This window comes from Xenopus laevis, chromosome 4S, assembly GCF_017654675.1.
Source record: "Xenopus laevis strain J_2021 chromosome 4S, Xenopus_laevis_v10.1, whole genome shotgun sequence".
NCBI lineage: Eukaryota > Metazoa > Chordata > Amphibia > Anura > Pipidae > Xenopus > Xenopus laevis.
This window is the reverse complement of record NC_054378.1, coordinates 131,667,495-131,686,873: the sequence shown is the minus strand read 5'-3', so window position 1 is coordinate 131,686,873 and position 19,379 is coordinate 131,667,495. Positions and strand designations below refer to the sequence as shown.

At 44.2% G+C, this 19,379-nt stretch overlaps 1 protein-coding gene across 6 annotated transcripts in view; it reads right to left on the bottom strand.

Moving 5' to 3' along the window:
* LOC108704412 (IQ motif and SEC7 domain-containing protein 1) overlaps positions 1 to 19,379 on the bottom strand; it is a 140,408-nt gene that overhangs the window by 67,618 nt on the left and 53,411 nt on the right. Inside the window, exon 1 of one of the 6 annotated variants that reach the window (XM_041561878.1) lies at positions 6,089 to 6,303. The exons of 4 other annotated variants lie outside the window; for them this stretch is intronic. In XM_041561878.1, coding sequence (XP_041417812.1) covers positions 6,089 to 6,111 — 23 coding nt within the window. In that variant the 5' untranslated portion in view covers positions 6,112 to 6,303. Of the gene's footprint in view, positions 1 to 6,088; positions 6,304 to 19,379 lie in introns of those variants that run through there. One more of the 6 variants, XM_041561879.1, reaches the window with a different exon arrangement.

Genomic DNA, 19,379 nt, shown 5'->3' with positions numbered 1-19,379 from the left:
CATGCAAGAAAACATACAAAACAACCAATATGAGAGGTAATACGAGCCCTGCCCAAAAGTGCTTGATATTCCTGACACTTCTGGGGTTAATGCAGATCTCGTTATCCTCTTTTTCTGCAGTGACATTACTGACATGTCTGGGGTTAAGGCAATGCTCATTATCCATTTTCTGTACTAATCTCACTGGCAGGTCTGGGGTTAATGTTCTAAGCCACAGAACTTTCAGCTTTGTGTATCATGAGTATCAGAACCCCCAGTGCAGTGACAGTACAGGATATAAGCCATATATACATACATAACATACATATACATACATATACATACATAACATACATATACATACATATACATACATATACATACATAACATACATATACATACATATACATACATAACATATATATATACATGCATATAGATACATGTGTGTGGCCAATGACATTTTTGGGAGCAGAGATTAAAAACCACCTGGAGGTGAAATCTCTGTCCCTTTATCTGAGGGAAGAATCTCTGTTTCTTTGTAGCTCTGAGCAGAACATTCCCCAGAGTCTTCTCCCAACGACCTTCACAGATTCCTATTAATTCTGTTGTCTCTTATTCATAAGTAATGTGGCCCCTTAGTTTATTCTCTAGGAGCTGCCGCAGCTCTTCCCCAGCTGGGGGCTTGAACTGTATAGGTCTCTTTATGGTACCGCTCAGCATCACTTGTGTAACAGTCACCAAAGATACAGTACGGACCCCCCAGCAGCCTCTACTTATACCCCCGACATGTTGCTGATTCCAGCAGGAGATGACTGATTCACATTCTATTATTTATATTCCTCCTCCATTAAGGAAAAGCCTCACAAGGGCCAATTTATTGCACAAATCCATTGCTTTGTATGTGCCCCAGTTGCACGAACCTCATCTGACATTCAACAGCCAAAGTTGTATCAGGAGTCAGAAGCAGCAGTGCAGAGAAGAGAAAGGGACAGACACAATGACAGTTACACAGAACTATAAACCCAGTGAGAATGAGGAATGAATGGATATTGGGAAGTTGTATCAGGAGTCAGAAGCAGCAGTGCAGAGAAGAGAAAGGGACAGACACAATGACAGTTACACAGAACTATAAACCCAGTGAGAATGAGGAATGAATGGATATTGGGAAGTTGTATCAGGAGTCAGAAGCAGCAGTGCAGAGAAGAGAAAGGGACAGACACAATGACAGTTACACAGAACTATAAACCCAGTGAGAATGAGGAATGAATGGATATTGGGAAGTTGTATCAGGAGTCAGAAGCAGCAGTGCAGAGAAGAGAAAGGGACAGACACAATGACAGTTACACAGAACTATAAACCCAGTGAGAATGAGGAATGAATGGATATTGGGAAGTTGTATCTGGAGTCAGAGGCAGCAGTGCAGAGAAGAGAAAGGGACAGACACAATGACAGTTACACAGAACTATAAACCCAGTGAGAATGAGGAATGAATGGATATTGGGAAGTTGTATCAGGAGTCAGAAGCAGCAGTGCAGAGAAAGGGACAGACACAATGACAGTTACACAGAACTATAAACCCAGTGAGAATGAGGAATGAATGGATATTGGGAAGTTGTATCAGGAGTCAGAAGCAGCAGTGCAGAGAAGAGAAAGGGACAGACACAATGACAGTTACACAGAACTATAAACCCAGTGAGAATGAGGAATGAATGGATATTGGGAAGTTGTATCAGGAGTCAGAAGCAGCAGTGCAGAGAAAGGGACAGACACAATGACAGTTACACAGAACTATAAACCCAGTGAGAATGAGGAATGAATGGATATTGGGAAGTTGTATCAGGAGTCAGAAGCAGCAGTGCAGAGAAAGGGACAGACACAATGATAGTTACACAGAACTATAAACCCAGTGAGAATGAGGAATGAATGGATATTGGGAAGTTGTATCAGGAGTCAGAAGCAGCAGTGCAGAGAAAGGGACAGACACAATGATAGTTACACAGAACTATAAACCCAGTGAGAATGAGGAATGAATGGATATTGGGAAGTTGTATCAGGAGTCAGAGGCAGCAGTGCAGAGAAAGGGACAGACACAATGACAGTTACACAGAACTATAAACCCAGTGAGAATGAGGAATGAATGGATATTGGGAAGTTGTATCAGGAGTCAGAGGCAGCAGTGCAGAGAAGAGAAAGGGGCAGACACAATGACAGTTACACAGAACTATAAACCCAGTGAGAATGAGGAATGAATGGATATTGGGAAGTTGTATCAGGAGTCAGAAGCAGCAGTGCACAGAAAGGGACAGACACAATGACAGTTACACAGAACTATAAACCCAGTGAGAATGAGGAATGAATGGATATTGGGAAGTTGTATCAGGAGTCAGAAGCAGCAGTGCAGAGAAAGGGACAGACACAATGACAGTTACACAGAACTATAAACCCAGTGAGAATGAGGAATGAATGGATATTGGGAAGTTGTATCAGGAGTCAGAGGCAGCAGTGCAGAGAAGAGAAAGGGACAGACACAATGACAGTTACACAGAACTATAAACCCAGTGAGAATGAGGAATGAATGGATATTGGGAAGTTGTATCAGGAGTCAGAACCAGTAGTGCAGAGAATAGAAAGGGACAGACACACTTTTTAGGTGACTTTCTCCTTGATATGATGCTCCAGATTTATATAAGTGGTGTCCTGTACCTTTAAGATCCCACTGCTGATGAGACACATTGTACATTATTTTCCCAGTTTTGTTTTTTGTTTGCCCTTGGAAGGCGGGGCCGGGGCATATGAAGGTGGGTGGGGTCAGATTTTCTTGATGGCATTTGACAGTCACTAGTAGAAAAAAGGTTAAAGGGGCTGTTTAAAGGGGAAGTAAATGAATCACTGGACTGGACTATAAACCCCCAGCTCTCCTGAGATCCTACATATTTTTGCTCCTTCAGCCTCCGTCACTGCCGCGTTTTAAACTCGTGCCCTGAGCTTGCCCATCTCCAGCACTAACTGCTGAGCCAGCAGTACAAATACTAAATGTTACACATCAGAAGGACAAAAGGGCAGAGACTGCAAGTTCAGCAATAAAGTGTGGGTTTCCCATGTGCCTAGCGCTGAAGTAATTACCCACATGATGAGGTGCCCTTGCCTCCATTGTGACGTTCTGTATTTGCTCCATATCTGCACTCAGGGTTAAAGTAGCCCATGGTCTGGGCCTGGCACGATCCACCCCAAAGGCAATTCAGCCAATCACAGCAGTAGATGGTGCCGCAATGAAATCACTTGGTGGGAATGAAGCGAATTAAAGGGGGAGTTAAGGGGTCTAAGAATGATATAAAGGGACCTTAACTAATTACAAGCTTCCCTTCCCCTCAGGGGTACTTCAAGTTGTGTGTCTCAACCAAACATTATCTGTCTGCAGCCCACACTGATGCTTTGAGTCACTGACAGATTTTCCCTGCTCTGATTGGCTGATCCCAGCCTCAAGCTGCTGCATTACTGAAGAGCAGAATGGTTGGGTTCTATTCAGCAGGATATATATATATATATATAGGATATATAATGTTAGGCTGAGGGAGAACACTCAGAGGCTGTTTGTGAATAACAAAAAACATGATTATATCAGTGAGCGTTGCCTTTTAAGCACAACCGTTATCACCATGGGCAACATATGGGGGTGCAGAGCACTCCGTCACTTCACAATTCTCATATAGGGGTCCCACAGGGTCTGCATTTATGTTGCCATACTGCTTCCCACAATACAGACATGGTATCTGCCCCAGAGAATTAGTGCCCCCCAGTGGCAGGGTATGACACAAATGACAAACACTTCCAAGCAATATGACTGGAGGGACCTTGTTTTACTTGCCAAGAATAGGCACATGTAGCCTCCACTTTTCACAAGCCAATCAGTCTCCCTCCCCCCTCTCATCCGAAAATTAGATTGCAAGCTCTGCTAGGCAGGGACTAGAAAGGACACACTTCCTCACTTGTCCTTTAAAAAAGTCTAAACAGCCACCAGTGGAAAGTCACTTTAATTCTACATCAAGGGCAACGCAGGAACTTCCGAAATCTGCCCCATACACCCCAGGGGGGCAGGACTGGTACATCACATCCTCTCTGGAATGCAGTCAAAGACAAACAAAAGTTGTCCTTTAAATGAGATATCTTACAGCAGGGAGAGCTATAGTTGTTGTTTATAGTCCTGGTCTTAATTTAATATAAGTTTCCTCTTACTGAAATAAGAAACTTTCTAAATACAATTAAATATTCTGTATTGTTTCTGAAATAATCAAGTTTATATTCACTATTCCTCTCTCAGCATCTGTTTCTCTTCATTCTGTCTTCATGCAGCAGTTGGGTGTCAGATATTCACTGACAGTTAGATCCAATATATCTTATAGGGGGGCTCCTTTCCTAGCAGATGTATTAGAGCTCACTCAAATAACTGATTCCAGTACAAACAAAATAACTGCCTTTTGCACAAATTCTGCATGTAGAGAGACATGATGTCTGGTGAGTTTAATAGAGTGATCTCTAATACATCTTCTAGGCAAAAGGAGCCCCCCTATAAGATATATTGGATGTAACTGTCAGTGAATATCTGACACCCAACTGCTGCATGAAGAGAGAATGAAGAGAAACAGATGCTGAGAGAGGAATAGTGAATATAAACTTGATTATTTCAGAAACAATGCAGAATATTTAATTGATTGTATTTAGAAAGTTTCAGTATGCTGAAGCTTATATTAAATTTTCATTTTCACGTCAGTTCCCCTTTAAATAACCACCGTTTAACCCCTATTGTTCCATAATGGACCCTGTCCCCTTCATACACTGTATCCAGGGGCGTAACTATAGAGAAATCAGACCCTGCAGCTCTGTGTGGGGGGGACGGGACCCCATGAGACCCTAATTCTTATACAATTCCAATAAATATTGATAAGACAGATCAACCTCTAGACATTTTGAAGACCTGAATTATATGTCTCTATTTACCTGCCTGGACCCCCAATCAGTCAGCACGGGGTCACTAACAAGGGACTTATCCACAGACAGACTCAGCAGTCATGTGACTCATGGGGACCCTCAGTATTAAATTTCCCAATGTCTTAACCGATCAGAAGTGTCAGCGAGAGATCCTGGTATTAACCCTCTGTGCACCAATCAGGCCAATGAATATCCACTCTGCTGTTCTTCATAGAAACAACCCAAACAGCTGCAGATTTCTCATGATTGGGCAGAATGGTATTAACTGTTCACGCAGCAGAACTACATCTCCCAGAAGGCTGGCAGAATGGTGCATGCTGGGATTTGTAGTCACCTGATACTCTGGGACAGAGATTGTCAAACTTGGGTTCCAGCCCCTCTCAAGGGCAATTAGACAGACACAATATTGTCCTTCCAGTGCCCCCCGAATCCACTGACTGTAGCCCCCTGTACCAAGGGCAGTTCCTTAAGGGTAAGTACAGGAGACACATTGGGTTTCCTCTGAATAACCCCCCCCCCACTGCTCTGTGATTGGTCACATTCAGCCGTTATTGACAGGTCAGTACAAGGTTATTGTTGGTTCCACTGCTAAACACTATGGAGACACATCCTCCTGTTGTTGGACTACAAATCCCAGCATCCCCGGCACACACACCAGATCACCAGCAGCCAATACATATCCTGCTTATTACACATAACATGGGCCCCCAGTGCCCCCCCCCATATAACAACAAGACAAAATGGCTGCATCTTGCGCATGTAGAGTAGGATTTGGGGGGGCATTACATGAGTGGGGGTGAGAGCTGGATCTCATTATTATTTGCCCTTGTCTCATTATCAGGGGAAGAGAAATGAGGAATATAAAACCCACAAGGTCAGTCTAATATTCTCTTCCCAGTGGGAAACATTAACCCTTTATGGGGCTGAAGTGATGACGTGGGCAGATAGTGACAAATAAATACCCCCCAGGTGATGCCCTTCAGGACACAGAGCTGATTGTGTGAATGGACATAAGCCTGAGTTAGTGGGGCATGCTGGGAGTTGTAGTCTCAGCTGGAGGCTGACATCAGTCTGTCCCACACACACCAGGGCCGCAGAATAATAGTAAGAGATACTCACAGGTAACACCTCCTGCAGGCCATGCTGGGGTCGGGTCGGGCTGTGGCTGCGGGGGGTTACTACGCACGACTCACTGATTCAGGCTGATCCACAGCAGCAGCGGCAGGAGGGCCCCAGTGTCACATGATCAGACACCGACTGGCGACTCTTGTTGGGCGGCAGGAGGGATCCGACAGGCTGGGGGGGGGGCAGGGAGGGCTCGGCTTAATCTCTCACTGACGCTGCGACTCCCCAACTGAAAGGATGAATGAGCCACAGCCTCCCTCCCACCTTCTTTCCTCAGCATCCCTCACACCTCATTGGCTACTGCATCTCCATGGTAACAGCAGCAGCATCTGTGCCTCCAGCAGCCTCTCCCCTCCAATGATGTCACTACACAAAACCTACTGTATTTACTCACACTCACTGTATTTACTCACACACTCCCCTGTATCACACTCACTGTATTTACTCACACACTCCCCTGTGTCACACTCACTGTATTTACTCACACACTTCCTTGTATCACACTCACTGTATTTACTCACACACTCCCCTGTGTCACACTCACTGTATTTACTCACACACTCCCCTGTGTCACACTCACTGTATTTACTCACACACTCCCCTGTGTCACACTCACTGTATTTACTCACACACTCCCCTGTGTCACACTCACTGTATTTACTCACACACTCCCCCGTGTCACACTCACTGTATTTACTCACACACTTCCTTGTGTCACACTCACTGTATTTACTCACACACTTCCTTGTATCACACTCACTGTATTTACTCACACACTCCCCCGTGTCACACTCACTGTATTTACTCACACACTTCCCTGTGTCACACTCACTGTATTTACTCACAACACTCCCCTGTGTCACACTCACTGTATTACTCACACACTCCGCCCGTGTCACACTCACTGTATTTACTCACACACTCCCCTGTGTCACACTCCACTGTATTTACTCACACACTTCCTTGTATCACACTCACTGTATTTACTTCACACACTCCCTGTGTCACACTCACTGTATGTTACTCACACACTCCCCCTGTGTCACACTCACTGTATTTACTCACACACTCCCCTGTGTCACACTCACTGTATTTACTCACATCACTCCCCCGTGTCACACTCACTGTATTTACTCACGTGTGTCCACTCACTGTATTTACTCCACACTCCTTGTCACACTCACTGTATTTCTCACACTCCCCGTGTCACACTCATGTATTTACTCACACACTTCCCTGTGTCACACTCACTGTATTTACTCACACACTCCCTGTGTCACACTCAAACTGTATTTACTCACACACTCCCCGTGTCACACTCACTGTATTTACTCACACACACTCCCTGTGTCACACTCACTGTATTTACTCACACACTCCCTGTTCACACTCACTGTATTTACTCACACACTCCCCTGTGTCACACTCACTGTATTTACTCACACACTCCCCTGTGTCACACTCTGTATTTACTCACACACTCCCTGTGTCACACTCACTGTATTTACTCACACACTCCCCTGTGTCACACTCACTGTATTTACTCACACACTCCCTGTGTCACTCACGTGTATTTATCACACACTTCCCCTGTGTGCACTCACTGTATTTACTCACATACTCCCGTGACTCACATCACGTGTACACACACTCAATGTGTCACACTCCACTGTGATTTTACTCACACGCTTACACACTCACTTGTATTTATCACGTACTCCCTGTACACTCACATGTATTTACTCACCAGCTTGCCCCTGTGTCACACTCACTGTATTTACTCACAGAACTTCCCCTGTGTCACACTCACTGTATTTACTCACACACTCCCTGTGTCACACTCACTGTTTTGACTCACACACTTCCCTGTGTCACACTCACTGTATTTACTCACAACACTCCCTGTGTCACATCTCACTGTATTACTCACACACGTCCCTGTGTCACACTCACTGTGATTTTACTCACACACTCCCCCTGTATCACACTCACTGTATCGTACTCACACACCCCTGTATCTACACTCACTGTATTTACTCACACACGTGTCACTCTCCCTGTAGTCACACTCACTGTATTGCTACTCACACAGACTCCCCTGTATAACAATCTCACTGTATTTACTACACACTCCCCTAGTATCACGACTCATGTATTTACTCACACACTTTCGCCCTGTGTCACACTCACTGGTATTGTCTCGACTCAGCACTCCCATCTGTATGCACACTGCACGTGTATTTTACTCACACACTTCCCTGTGTCCACACTCACTGTATTCTATCACACACTCCCTGTATCACGACACTCAATGTATTATTACTCACACACTCCCTGTGTCACACTCACTGTTATTACTTGCACACCTCCCGCCCCGTGTCACACTCACTGTATTTACTCAAACACTGCCCCTGTGTCACAACTCACGGTGGTTATTTACTTCACACCTTCCTTGTATCAAACTCACGTGTAAGATTTGAGACTCACACACTCGCCCTGTCGTCACACTCATGTATTTACCTCACCACCCCCCTTGTGTCACGACGACTGTTATTTACTCACACACTCCCCTGTGTCACACTCACTGTATTGTACTAGTCTCTGGACAGAGCGCGTAGTGTGCACTCCCGTCCGTGTCACACTCACTGTGAATTTACTCACACACTTCCTTGTGCACACTTCACTGTATTTACTCACACACTTCCTGTATACACTCCTGGTATTTACTCACACCTCCCGCCGTGTCACACTGCAGACTGTATTTACTGGCACAGGCACTCCCCCCCCGTGTTCACACTCACTGTAGTTTACTCACACACTTCCCCTGTGTCACACTCAACTTATTTACTCACAACACTCCCTGTGGTCACATCACTGTATTTACTCCACACACTCGCCTGTGATCACACTCATGTATTAACCACACACTCCCCCGTGTCACACGTCACTGTATTTACTCAGCACACTCCCTTGTCACACTCACTGTATTTACTCACACACTCCCCTGGTATCACACTCACTGTATTTAACTCACACACTTCCCTTGTGTCCACACTCACTGTATTTACTCACACACTTCCCTGTGTCACCTCACTTATTTACAACAACACTCCCCTGTATCACACTCACTATTTACTCCACCACACTCCCCTGTATCACACTCACTGTATTTACTCACACACTCCCCTGTTCACACTCACTGTATTTACTCACACCCACTTCCCTGTGTCACACTCACTGTATTTACTCACACACTCCCCTGTATCACACTCACTGTATTTACTCACACACTCCCTGTATCACACTCACTGTATTTACTCACACACTCCCCTGTATCACACTCACTGTTTTACTCACCACACTCCCCTGTATCACAATCACTGTATTTTACTCACACACTCCCCTGTATCACACTCAACTGTATTTACTCACACACTTCCCTGTGTCACACTCACTGTATTTACTCACACACTCCCTGTTCACACTCACTGTATTTACTCACACACTTCCCTGTCACACTCACTGTATTTACTCCACACCTCCCCTGTTATCACACTCACTTATTTACTCACACACTCCCCTGTATCACAATCACTGTATTTACTCACACACTCCCCTGTATCACACTCACTGTATTTACACACACTCCCTGTGGTCACACTCACTGTATTTACTCACACACTCCCCTGTATCACAATCACTGTATTTACTCACACACTCCCCTGTATCACACTCACTGTATTTACACACACACTCCCCTGTGTCACACTCACTGTATTTACTCACACACTCCCCTGTGTCACACTCACTGTATTTACTCACACACTTCCCTGTGTCACACTCACTGTATTTACTCACACACTCCCCTGTATCACACTCACTGTATTTACTCACACACTCCCCTGTATCACACTCACTGTATTTACACACACACTCCCCTGTGTCACACTCACTGTATTTACTCACACACTCCCCTGTATCACAATCACTGTATTTACTCACACACTCCCCTGTATCACACTCACTGTATTTACACACACACTCCCCTGTGTCACACTCACTGTATTACTCACACACTCCCCTGGTCACATCACTGTATTACTCACACACTTCCCTGTGTCACACTCACTGTATTTACTCACACACTCCCCTGTATCACACTCACTATATTTACTCACACACTCCCCTGTATCACACTGACTGTATTTACTCACACACTCCCCTGTATAACAATCACTGTATTTACTCACACACTCCCCTGTATCACAATCACTGTATTTACTCACACACTCCCCTGTATCACACTCACTGTATTTACTCACACACTCCCCTGTATCACACTCACTGTATTTACACACACACTCCCCTGTATCACACTACTGTATTTACTCACACACTCCCCTGTATCACACTCACTGTATTTACTCACACACTCCCCCGTGTCACACTCACTGTATTTACTCACACACTCCCCAATGTCACACTCACTGTATTTACACACACACTCCCCTGTGTCACACTCACTGTATTTACTCACACACTCCCCTGTGTCACAATCACTGTATTTACACACACACTCCCCTGTATCACACTCACTGTATTTACACACACACTCCCCTGTATCACACTCACTGTATTTACTCACACACTCCCCTGTGTCACAATCACTGTATTTACACACACACTCCCCTGTATCACACTCACTGTATTTACACACACACTCCCCTGTGTCACAATCACTGTATTTACACACACACTCCCCTGTGTCACACTCACTGTATTTACTCACACACTCCCCTGTGTCACAATCACTGTATTTACTCACACACTCCCCTGTGTCACACTCACTGTATTTACTCACACACTCCCCTGTATCACACTCACTGTATTTACTCACACACTCCCCTGTGTCACACTCACTGTATTTACTCACACACTCCCCTGTATCACACTCACTGTATTTACTCACACACTCCCCTGTATCACACTCACTGTATTTACTCACACACTCCCCTGTATCACACTCACTGTATTTACTCACACACTCCCCCGTGTCACACTCACTGTATTTACTCACACACTTCCCCGTGTCACACTCACTGTATTTACTCACACACTCCCCAATGTCACACTCACTGTATTTACACACACACTCCCCTGTGTCACACTCACTGTATTTACTCACACACTCCCCTGTGTCACACTCACTGTATTTACACACACACTCCCCTGTATCACACTCACTGTATTTACACACACACTCCCCTGTATCACACTCACTGTATTTACTCACACACTCCCCTGTGTCACAATCACTGTATTTACACACACACTCCCCTGTATCACACTCACTGTATTTACACACACACTCCCCTGTGTCACAATCACTGTATTTACACACACACTCCCCTGTGTCACACTCACTGTATTTACTCACACACTCCCCTGTGTCACAATCACTGTATTTACTCACACACTCCCCTGTGTCACACTCACTGTATTTACTCACACACTCCCCTGTATCACACTCACTGTATTTACTCACACACTCCCCTGTATCACACTCACTGTATTTACTCACACACTCCCCTGTATCACACTCACTGTATTTACTCACACACTCCCCTGTATCACACTCACTGTATTTACTCACACACTCCCCCGTGTCACACTCACTGTATTTACACACACACTCCCCTGTGTCACACTCACTGTATTTACTCACACACTCCCCTGTGTCACACTCACTGTATTTACTCACACACTTCCCTGTGTCACACTCACTGTATTTACTCACACACTCCCCTGTATCACACTCACTGTATTTACACACACACTTCCCTGTGTCACACTCACTGTATTTACTCACACATTCCCCCGTGTCACACTCACTGTATTTACTCACACACTTCCCTGTGTCACACTCACTGTATTTACTCACACACTCCCCCGTGTCACACTCACTGTATTTACTCACACACTCCCCCGTGTCACAATCACTGTATTTACTCACACACTCCCCCGTGTCACACTCACTGTATTTACTCACACACTCCCCCGTGTCACACTCACTGTATTTACTCACACACTCCCCCGTGTCACACTCACTGTATTTACTCACACACTTCCCTGTGTCACACTCACTGTATTTACTCACACACTCCCCCGTGTCACACTCACTGTATTTACTCACACACTCCCCTGTGTCACACTCACTGTATTTACTCACACACTTCCCTGTGTCACACTCACTGTATTTACTCACACACTCCCCTGTATCACACTCACTGTATTTACTCACACACTCCCCTGTATCACACTCACTGTATTTACTCACACACTCCCCTGTATCACACTCACTGTATTTACTCACACACTCCCCCGTGTCACACTCACTGTATTTACTCACACACTTCCCCGTGTCACACTCACTGTATTTACTCACACACTCCCCAATGTCACACTCACTGTATTTACACACACACTCCCCTGTGTCACACTCACTGTATTTACTCACACACTCCCCTGTGTCACACTCACTGTATTTACTCACACACTCCCCTGTATCACACTCACTGTATTTACTCACACACTCCCCTGTATCACACTCACTGTATTTACTCACACACTCCCCTGTATCACACTCACTGTATTTACTCACACACTCCCCCGTGTCACACTCACTGTATTTACACACACACTCCCCTGTGTCACACTCACTGTATTTACTCACACACTCCCCTGTGTCACACTCACTGTATTTACTCACACACTTCCCTGTGTCACACTCACTGTATTTACTCACACACTCCCCTGTATCACACTCACTGTATTTACACACACACTTCCCTGTGTCACACTCACTGTATTTACACACACACTCCCCTGTGTCACACTCACTGTATTTACTCACACACTCCCCTGTGTCACACTCACTGTATTTACTCACACACTTCCCTGTGTCACACTCACTGTATTTACTCACACACTCCCCTGTATCACACTCACTGTATTTACACACACACTTCCCTGTGTCACACTCACTGTATTTACTCACACATTCCCCCGTGTCACACTCACTGTATTTACTCACACACTCCCCCGTGTCACACTCACTGTATTTACTCACACACTCCCCCGTGTCACACTCACTGTATTTACTCACACACTTCCCTGTGTCACACTCACTGTATTTACTCACACACTTCCCTGTGTCACACTCACTGTATTTACTCACACACTCCCCTGTGTCACACTCACTGTATTTACTCACACATTCCCCCGTGTCACACTCACTGTATTTACTCACACACTCCCCCGTGTCACACTCACTGTATTTACTCACACACTCCCCCGTGTCACACTCACTGTATTTACTCACACACTTCCCTGTGTCACACTCACTGTATTTACTCACACACTTCCCTGTGTCACACTCACTGTATTTACTCACACACTTCCCTGTGTCACACTCACTGTATTTACTCACACACTTCCCTGTGTCACACTCACTGTATTTACTCACACACTTCCCTGTGTCACACTCACTGTATTTACTCACACACTTCCCTGTGTCACACTCACTGTATTTACTCACACACTTCCCTGTGTCACACTCACTGTATTTACTCACACACTCCCCCGTGTCACACTCACTGTATTTACTCACACACTCCCCCGTGTCACACTCACTGTATTTACACACACACTCCCCCGTGTCACACTCACTGTATTTACTCACACACTCCCCCGTGTCACACTCACTGTATTTACTCACACACTCCCCTGTGTCACACTCACTGTATTTACTCACACACTCCCCTGTATCACACTCACTGTATTTACTCACACACTCCCCCGTGTCACACTCACTGTATTTACTCACACACTCCCCTGTGTCACACTCACTGTATTTACTCACACACTCCCCTGTGTCACACTCACTGTATTTACTCACACACTCCCCTGTGTCACACTCACTGTATTTACTCACACACTCCCCCGTGTCACACTCACTGTATTTACTCACACACTCCCCCGTGTCACACTCACTGTATTTACTCACACACTCCCCTGTGTCACACTCACTGTATTTACTCACACACTTCTTACACACATGTCCTTGTCTGATTTTCACACCCCATCTTCACATTTACACCTATCCCTGTGTCCTACACTTCTCCCCTCTTACAATCACACGCCTGTGAACTCACAATAACACCATTGCCTCCATGTTCCTTTCAGGCTACTGCTCCTCCACTGCTCAGGGGATATTTGTGCCTCTGTATTGGAAATCTCAGGGCCCGGCTGTCTCTCCGCTCATGTCATCAGATCCCCTCACACACATATACAAACTCACACATATACACACTTGCACATATACACAACTACACATATACACACTTACACACAACTAATTCTGTGCTTAAACAGCATTTCATCTATAATTTAGTGCAAGGGCTGCGTTACCTGTCACGTGTCCTATACAAGGTCATTACACACAATCAGCTCAGCAGCACCAATCAGACATTATTATTTGCACTAAATACATGTTATAAATCCACAACTATATAGTCACTATACATCCTCCTAAATGCTCCAATAAACTGAACCTGCTATACACTGTCATATTCCAGTAACCCTGTATTTTCTCCTTTCTTAAACAGGCATTCGACCCTTCCTTGTACTGGTATGGCATCCGTTATCCACAAACCTATTATCCAGAAAGCTCAGAATTACGGAAAGGCCATCTCCCATGGATTCAATTATAATCAAATCTATGTACTTTCTCTATTTCATTACTGTCCCCCTTTATATATTTATATATAGTGATCATATCCCCTTTATATATTTATATATAGTGATCATATCCCGTTATATATTTATATATAGTGATCATATCCCCTTATATATTTATATATAGTGATCATATCCCCTTATATATTTATATATAGTGATCATATCCCCTTATATATTTATATATAGTGATCATATCCCCCTTATATATTTATATATAGTGATCATATCCCCTTATATATTTATATATAGTGATCATATCCCCCTTATATATTTATATATAGTGATCATATCCCCCTTATATATTTATATATAGTGATCATATCCCCCTTATATATTTATATATAGTGATCATATCCCCCTTATATATTTATATATACTGATCATATCCCCTTATATATTTATATATACTGATCATATCCCCTTATATATTTATATATAGTGATCATATCCCCTTATATATTTATATATAGTGATCATATCCCCCTTATATATTTATATATAGTGATCATATCCCCCTTATATATTTATATATAGTGATCATATCCCCTTATATATTTATATATAGTGATCATATCCCCTTATATATTTATATATAGTGATCATATCCCCCTTATATATTTATATATAGTGATCATATCCCCCTTATATATTTATATATAGTGATCATATCCCCTTATATATTTATATATAGTGATCATATCCCCTTATATATTTATATATAGTGATCATATCCCCTTATATATTTATATATAGTGATCATATCCCCTTATATATTTATATATAGTGATCATATCCCCCTTAACTGTCTCTTCTCCAGTGTAACCAATCCCAACTTGTCTTTCCCCATAACTGATCCCTCCCATTCCCTTTATCAGCTTAGTTGTTCTTCTCTGTACTTTCCCCATTGAGCAGTGGGAGCAGAAATTGATTGACATATTCCAGATGAGGGAACATCAGTGCAGTGGAGGAATGACCACGTTTTCCAGTGAATCCCCATTAATACAAAACATTACTGACTGATTGGCATTAGTTGTTACAGTAACTGTTTTACCCATAAGTACCCCCAAGTCTATACATTCTGTGTTTGGGTGTTTGTGGGGGGAGGGACCAAAGGCTGAAACACTAAAATTACCCAATCAAGATCTGAGCTGCTCTAGATTGCAAGCTGTTGGGATCAGAGGGCAGTTGAACATGTATTACTGGTTGTAAGCTGGGGGTTATATATGAATGAAGATCCAATCAGAGGGTTTGCAGGAATGACTGACACAATATACCAGGAGTAGTTTAGAAGCTGTGGGGAAATAGGTAAAAAGCACCAAATGTTCTTTATCTCTATCCTTGTCCCAACACTGAAACCTCTGATGGAAGATGGAGAAGAGCAAATCTGATTGGTCCCTGGTTTCTACTCAGGGTACGACTGGATCTGTAACATGTCTGACCCTCACCCATAGAACAGAACTGGAGAATGTCAGGGGATCCCTGCCCCCACTCCGCTGTCTCCCCCTCTGCTCCCCCCGCACTTCCCACTCCGCTGTCTCCCAAACTAAACCTTCTGTTTGCGCCCACCCTGGATTCCTGTGTGTCTGATATACCCCAGGGGTACATTGTGCAGATTACGCTCAGCAGGAAACAAATCGAGTGCATGAAAAGACCCCACTACTGACACAGCAGTTTCTTACTCTCTGTATGTGACACTGGAGCTGCAGAACCAGACCCTGAGCACACGACTAATTATCTGCAAATCAATCCCAATGTCCTGTCATTCCAGCCTGTAGCTCAGTGTGTGTCCTGCAGCGCCACCTGCTGGTACAGACAAACATCACAGACTCACTCACTAGTACAACTCCCCCCTGTCTCCCTACAGACCCACAGCATTCCCCTCCCCCCATTCCATTCACCCCTGAGAAATGAACTAATATAAAGATAAAAACAATAGAATTCTACTGTATCTGACGATTCAGCACTAACAATGGCCGATATTCGGGTGCCTTTCAAAGGTGCCCAATCAAAATTTTCCAGCCAGTCCAATCAACGAACCAACCTATATCCAAGTCTTCTGCCAATATCAGTTGGCTCGTCTCCCGCAGAGAAGGAATGTTCTGGGCACACAATAAGCTATACCCTCATACTGTACTGTCTAAGGGAATCAATATGGCACCTCCTCCCATATGTATAAATACAAATATACAGAGAAGGAATGTTCTGGGCACACAATAAGCTATACCCTCATACTGTACTGTCTAAGGGAATCAATATGGCACCTCCTCCTCCCATATGTATAAATACAAATATACAGAGAGGGAATGTTCTGGGCACACAATAAGCTATACCCTCATACTGTACTGTCTAAGGCAATCAATATGGCACCTCCTCCTCCCATATGTATAAATACAAATATACAGAGAAGGAATGTTCTGGGCACACAATAAGCTATACCCTCATACTGTACTGTCTAAGGGAATCAATATGGCACCTCCTCCTCCCATATGTATAAATACAAATATACAGAGAAGGAATGTTCTGGGCACACAATAAGCTATACCCTCATACTGTACTGTCTAAGGGAATCAATATGGCACCTCCTCCTCCCATATGTATAAATACAAATATACAGAGAAGGAATGTTCTGGGCACACAATAAGCTATACCCTCATACTGTACTGTCTAAGGGAATCAATATGGCACCTCCTCCTCCCATATGTATAAATACAAATATACAGAGAGGGAATGTTCTGGGCACACAATAAGCTATACCCTCATACTGTACTGTCTAAGGCAATCAATATGGCACCTCCTCCTCCCATATGTATAAATACAAATATACAGAGAAGGAATGTTCTGGGCACACAATAAGCTATACCCTCATACTGTACTGTCTAAGGGAATCAATATGGCACCTCCCTCCTCCCATATGTATAAATACAAATATACAGAGAAGGAATGTTCTGGGCACACAATAAGCTATACCCTCATACTGTACTGTCTAGGGGAATCAATATGGCACCTCCTCCTCCCATATGTATAAATACAAATATACAGAGAAGGAATGTTCTGGGCACACAATAAGCTATACCCTCATACTGTACTGTCTAAGGGAATCAATATGGCACCTCCTCCTCCCATATGTATAAATACAAATATACAGAGAAGGAATGTTCTGGGCACACAATAAGCTATACCCTCATACTGTACTGTCAAAGGATATAGCTGTTTAAATAACATTAATATAAGTATAGTGGTTATTTCCCCTTTAAATCCATGCAGAATGTGCTGCTGATGTCACTGCCTTTATCCCCCATACTGCAGGGACTGCTTTGCTGTTACTCTGTGGTGCGACTGCCTCTCTCTGCAGCTCCCAATCTGTTTGTGTTCAGGGAACATACGGGATAATTGAAGTCTCATTCAGCGTTTCCCCTATGAGTCACAAAGCCGATGCAGCGCGTGTATTTTGGCGATGTTGTTGCATTTTATGTAAATTAGCAGCTGTTATTATGCTAAGGATTCTGGGAAATGTCTCATTTATATTCATCCTCTCCATATTCTGCCTATTTTGAGTACTGATCCAGATTGTCTCCCCTGCAGATACATTAGACAGGAACAAGGAAGTGCTTGGAATTCAGTGGTGTTAGGAGAAATTCCTTCAGAAAATGAAGCTATTAGGACTCACTTGATTGACTTTCTTGAGCAGCCCAAGACTGGCAATGTTGCTTCCCCTATTATACTGGCAGGGTCTGCTTCCCCTATTGTTTCCCCTTTTGCTTCCCCCTAGTGCTTCCTTATTGCTTCCCCTAATGTTTCCCCAATTGCTTCCCCCAGTGGTTTCCCTAGTGCTTTCCTAGTGAGTTCCTGTATATTTCCCTACTAATTCCCAACTGCTTCCCCAATTGCTTCCCCTAATGCTTCCCCTATTGTTTCCCCTTTTGCTTCCCTAGTGCTTTTCCTAGTTTTTGCCCTAGTGCTTTCCCTTGTGTTTCCCTTTGAGCTTCCCCTAGTGCTTTCCCTTGTGCTTCACTGGTTCTTTCCCCCTCGTGCTTCCCCTAGTGCTTCCCTAGTGTGTCCCATTGTGCTTTCCCTTGTGTTTCCCCTTGAGCTTCTCCTAGTGCTTCCCTAGTGATTGTGCATCCCTAGTGTTTCCCCTAGTGATTGTGCATCCCTCGTGTTTCTCCTAGTGGTTCCCTAGAGCTTCCCCTAGTGCTCATCCTAGTCTTTCCCCCAGTGCTTCCCTAGGGCTCCCCCTAGTGCTTTCCCTCAGTGCTTCTCCTACTGTTCCCCCTTGTGTTTCCCCTTGAGCTTCCCCTAGTGCTTCCCCTCCTGTTTCTTCAAGTACTTCCCATAGTGTTTCTCCTAGTGCTTCCAATCCTGCTTCTTCAAGTACTTCCCATAGTGCTTCTCCCAGTGCTTTCCTAGTGCTTCCCCAAGTGTTCCCCAAAGTGCTTATCCTAGTGCTTCCCTAGAGCTTCCCCTAGTGCATATCCTATTCTTTCCC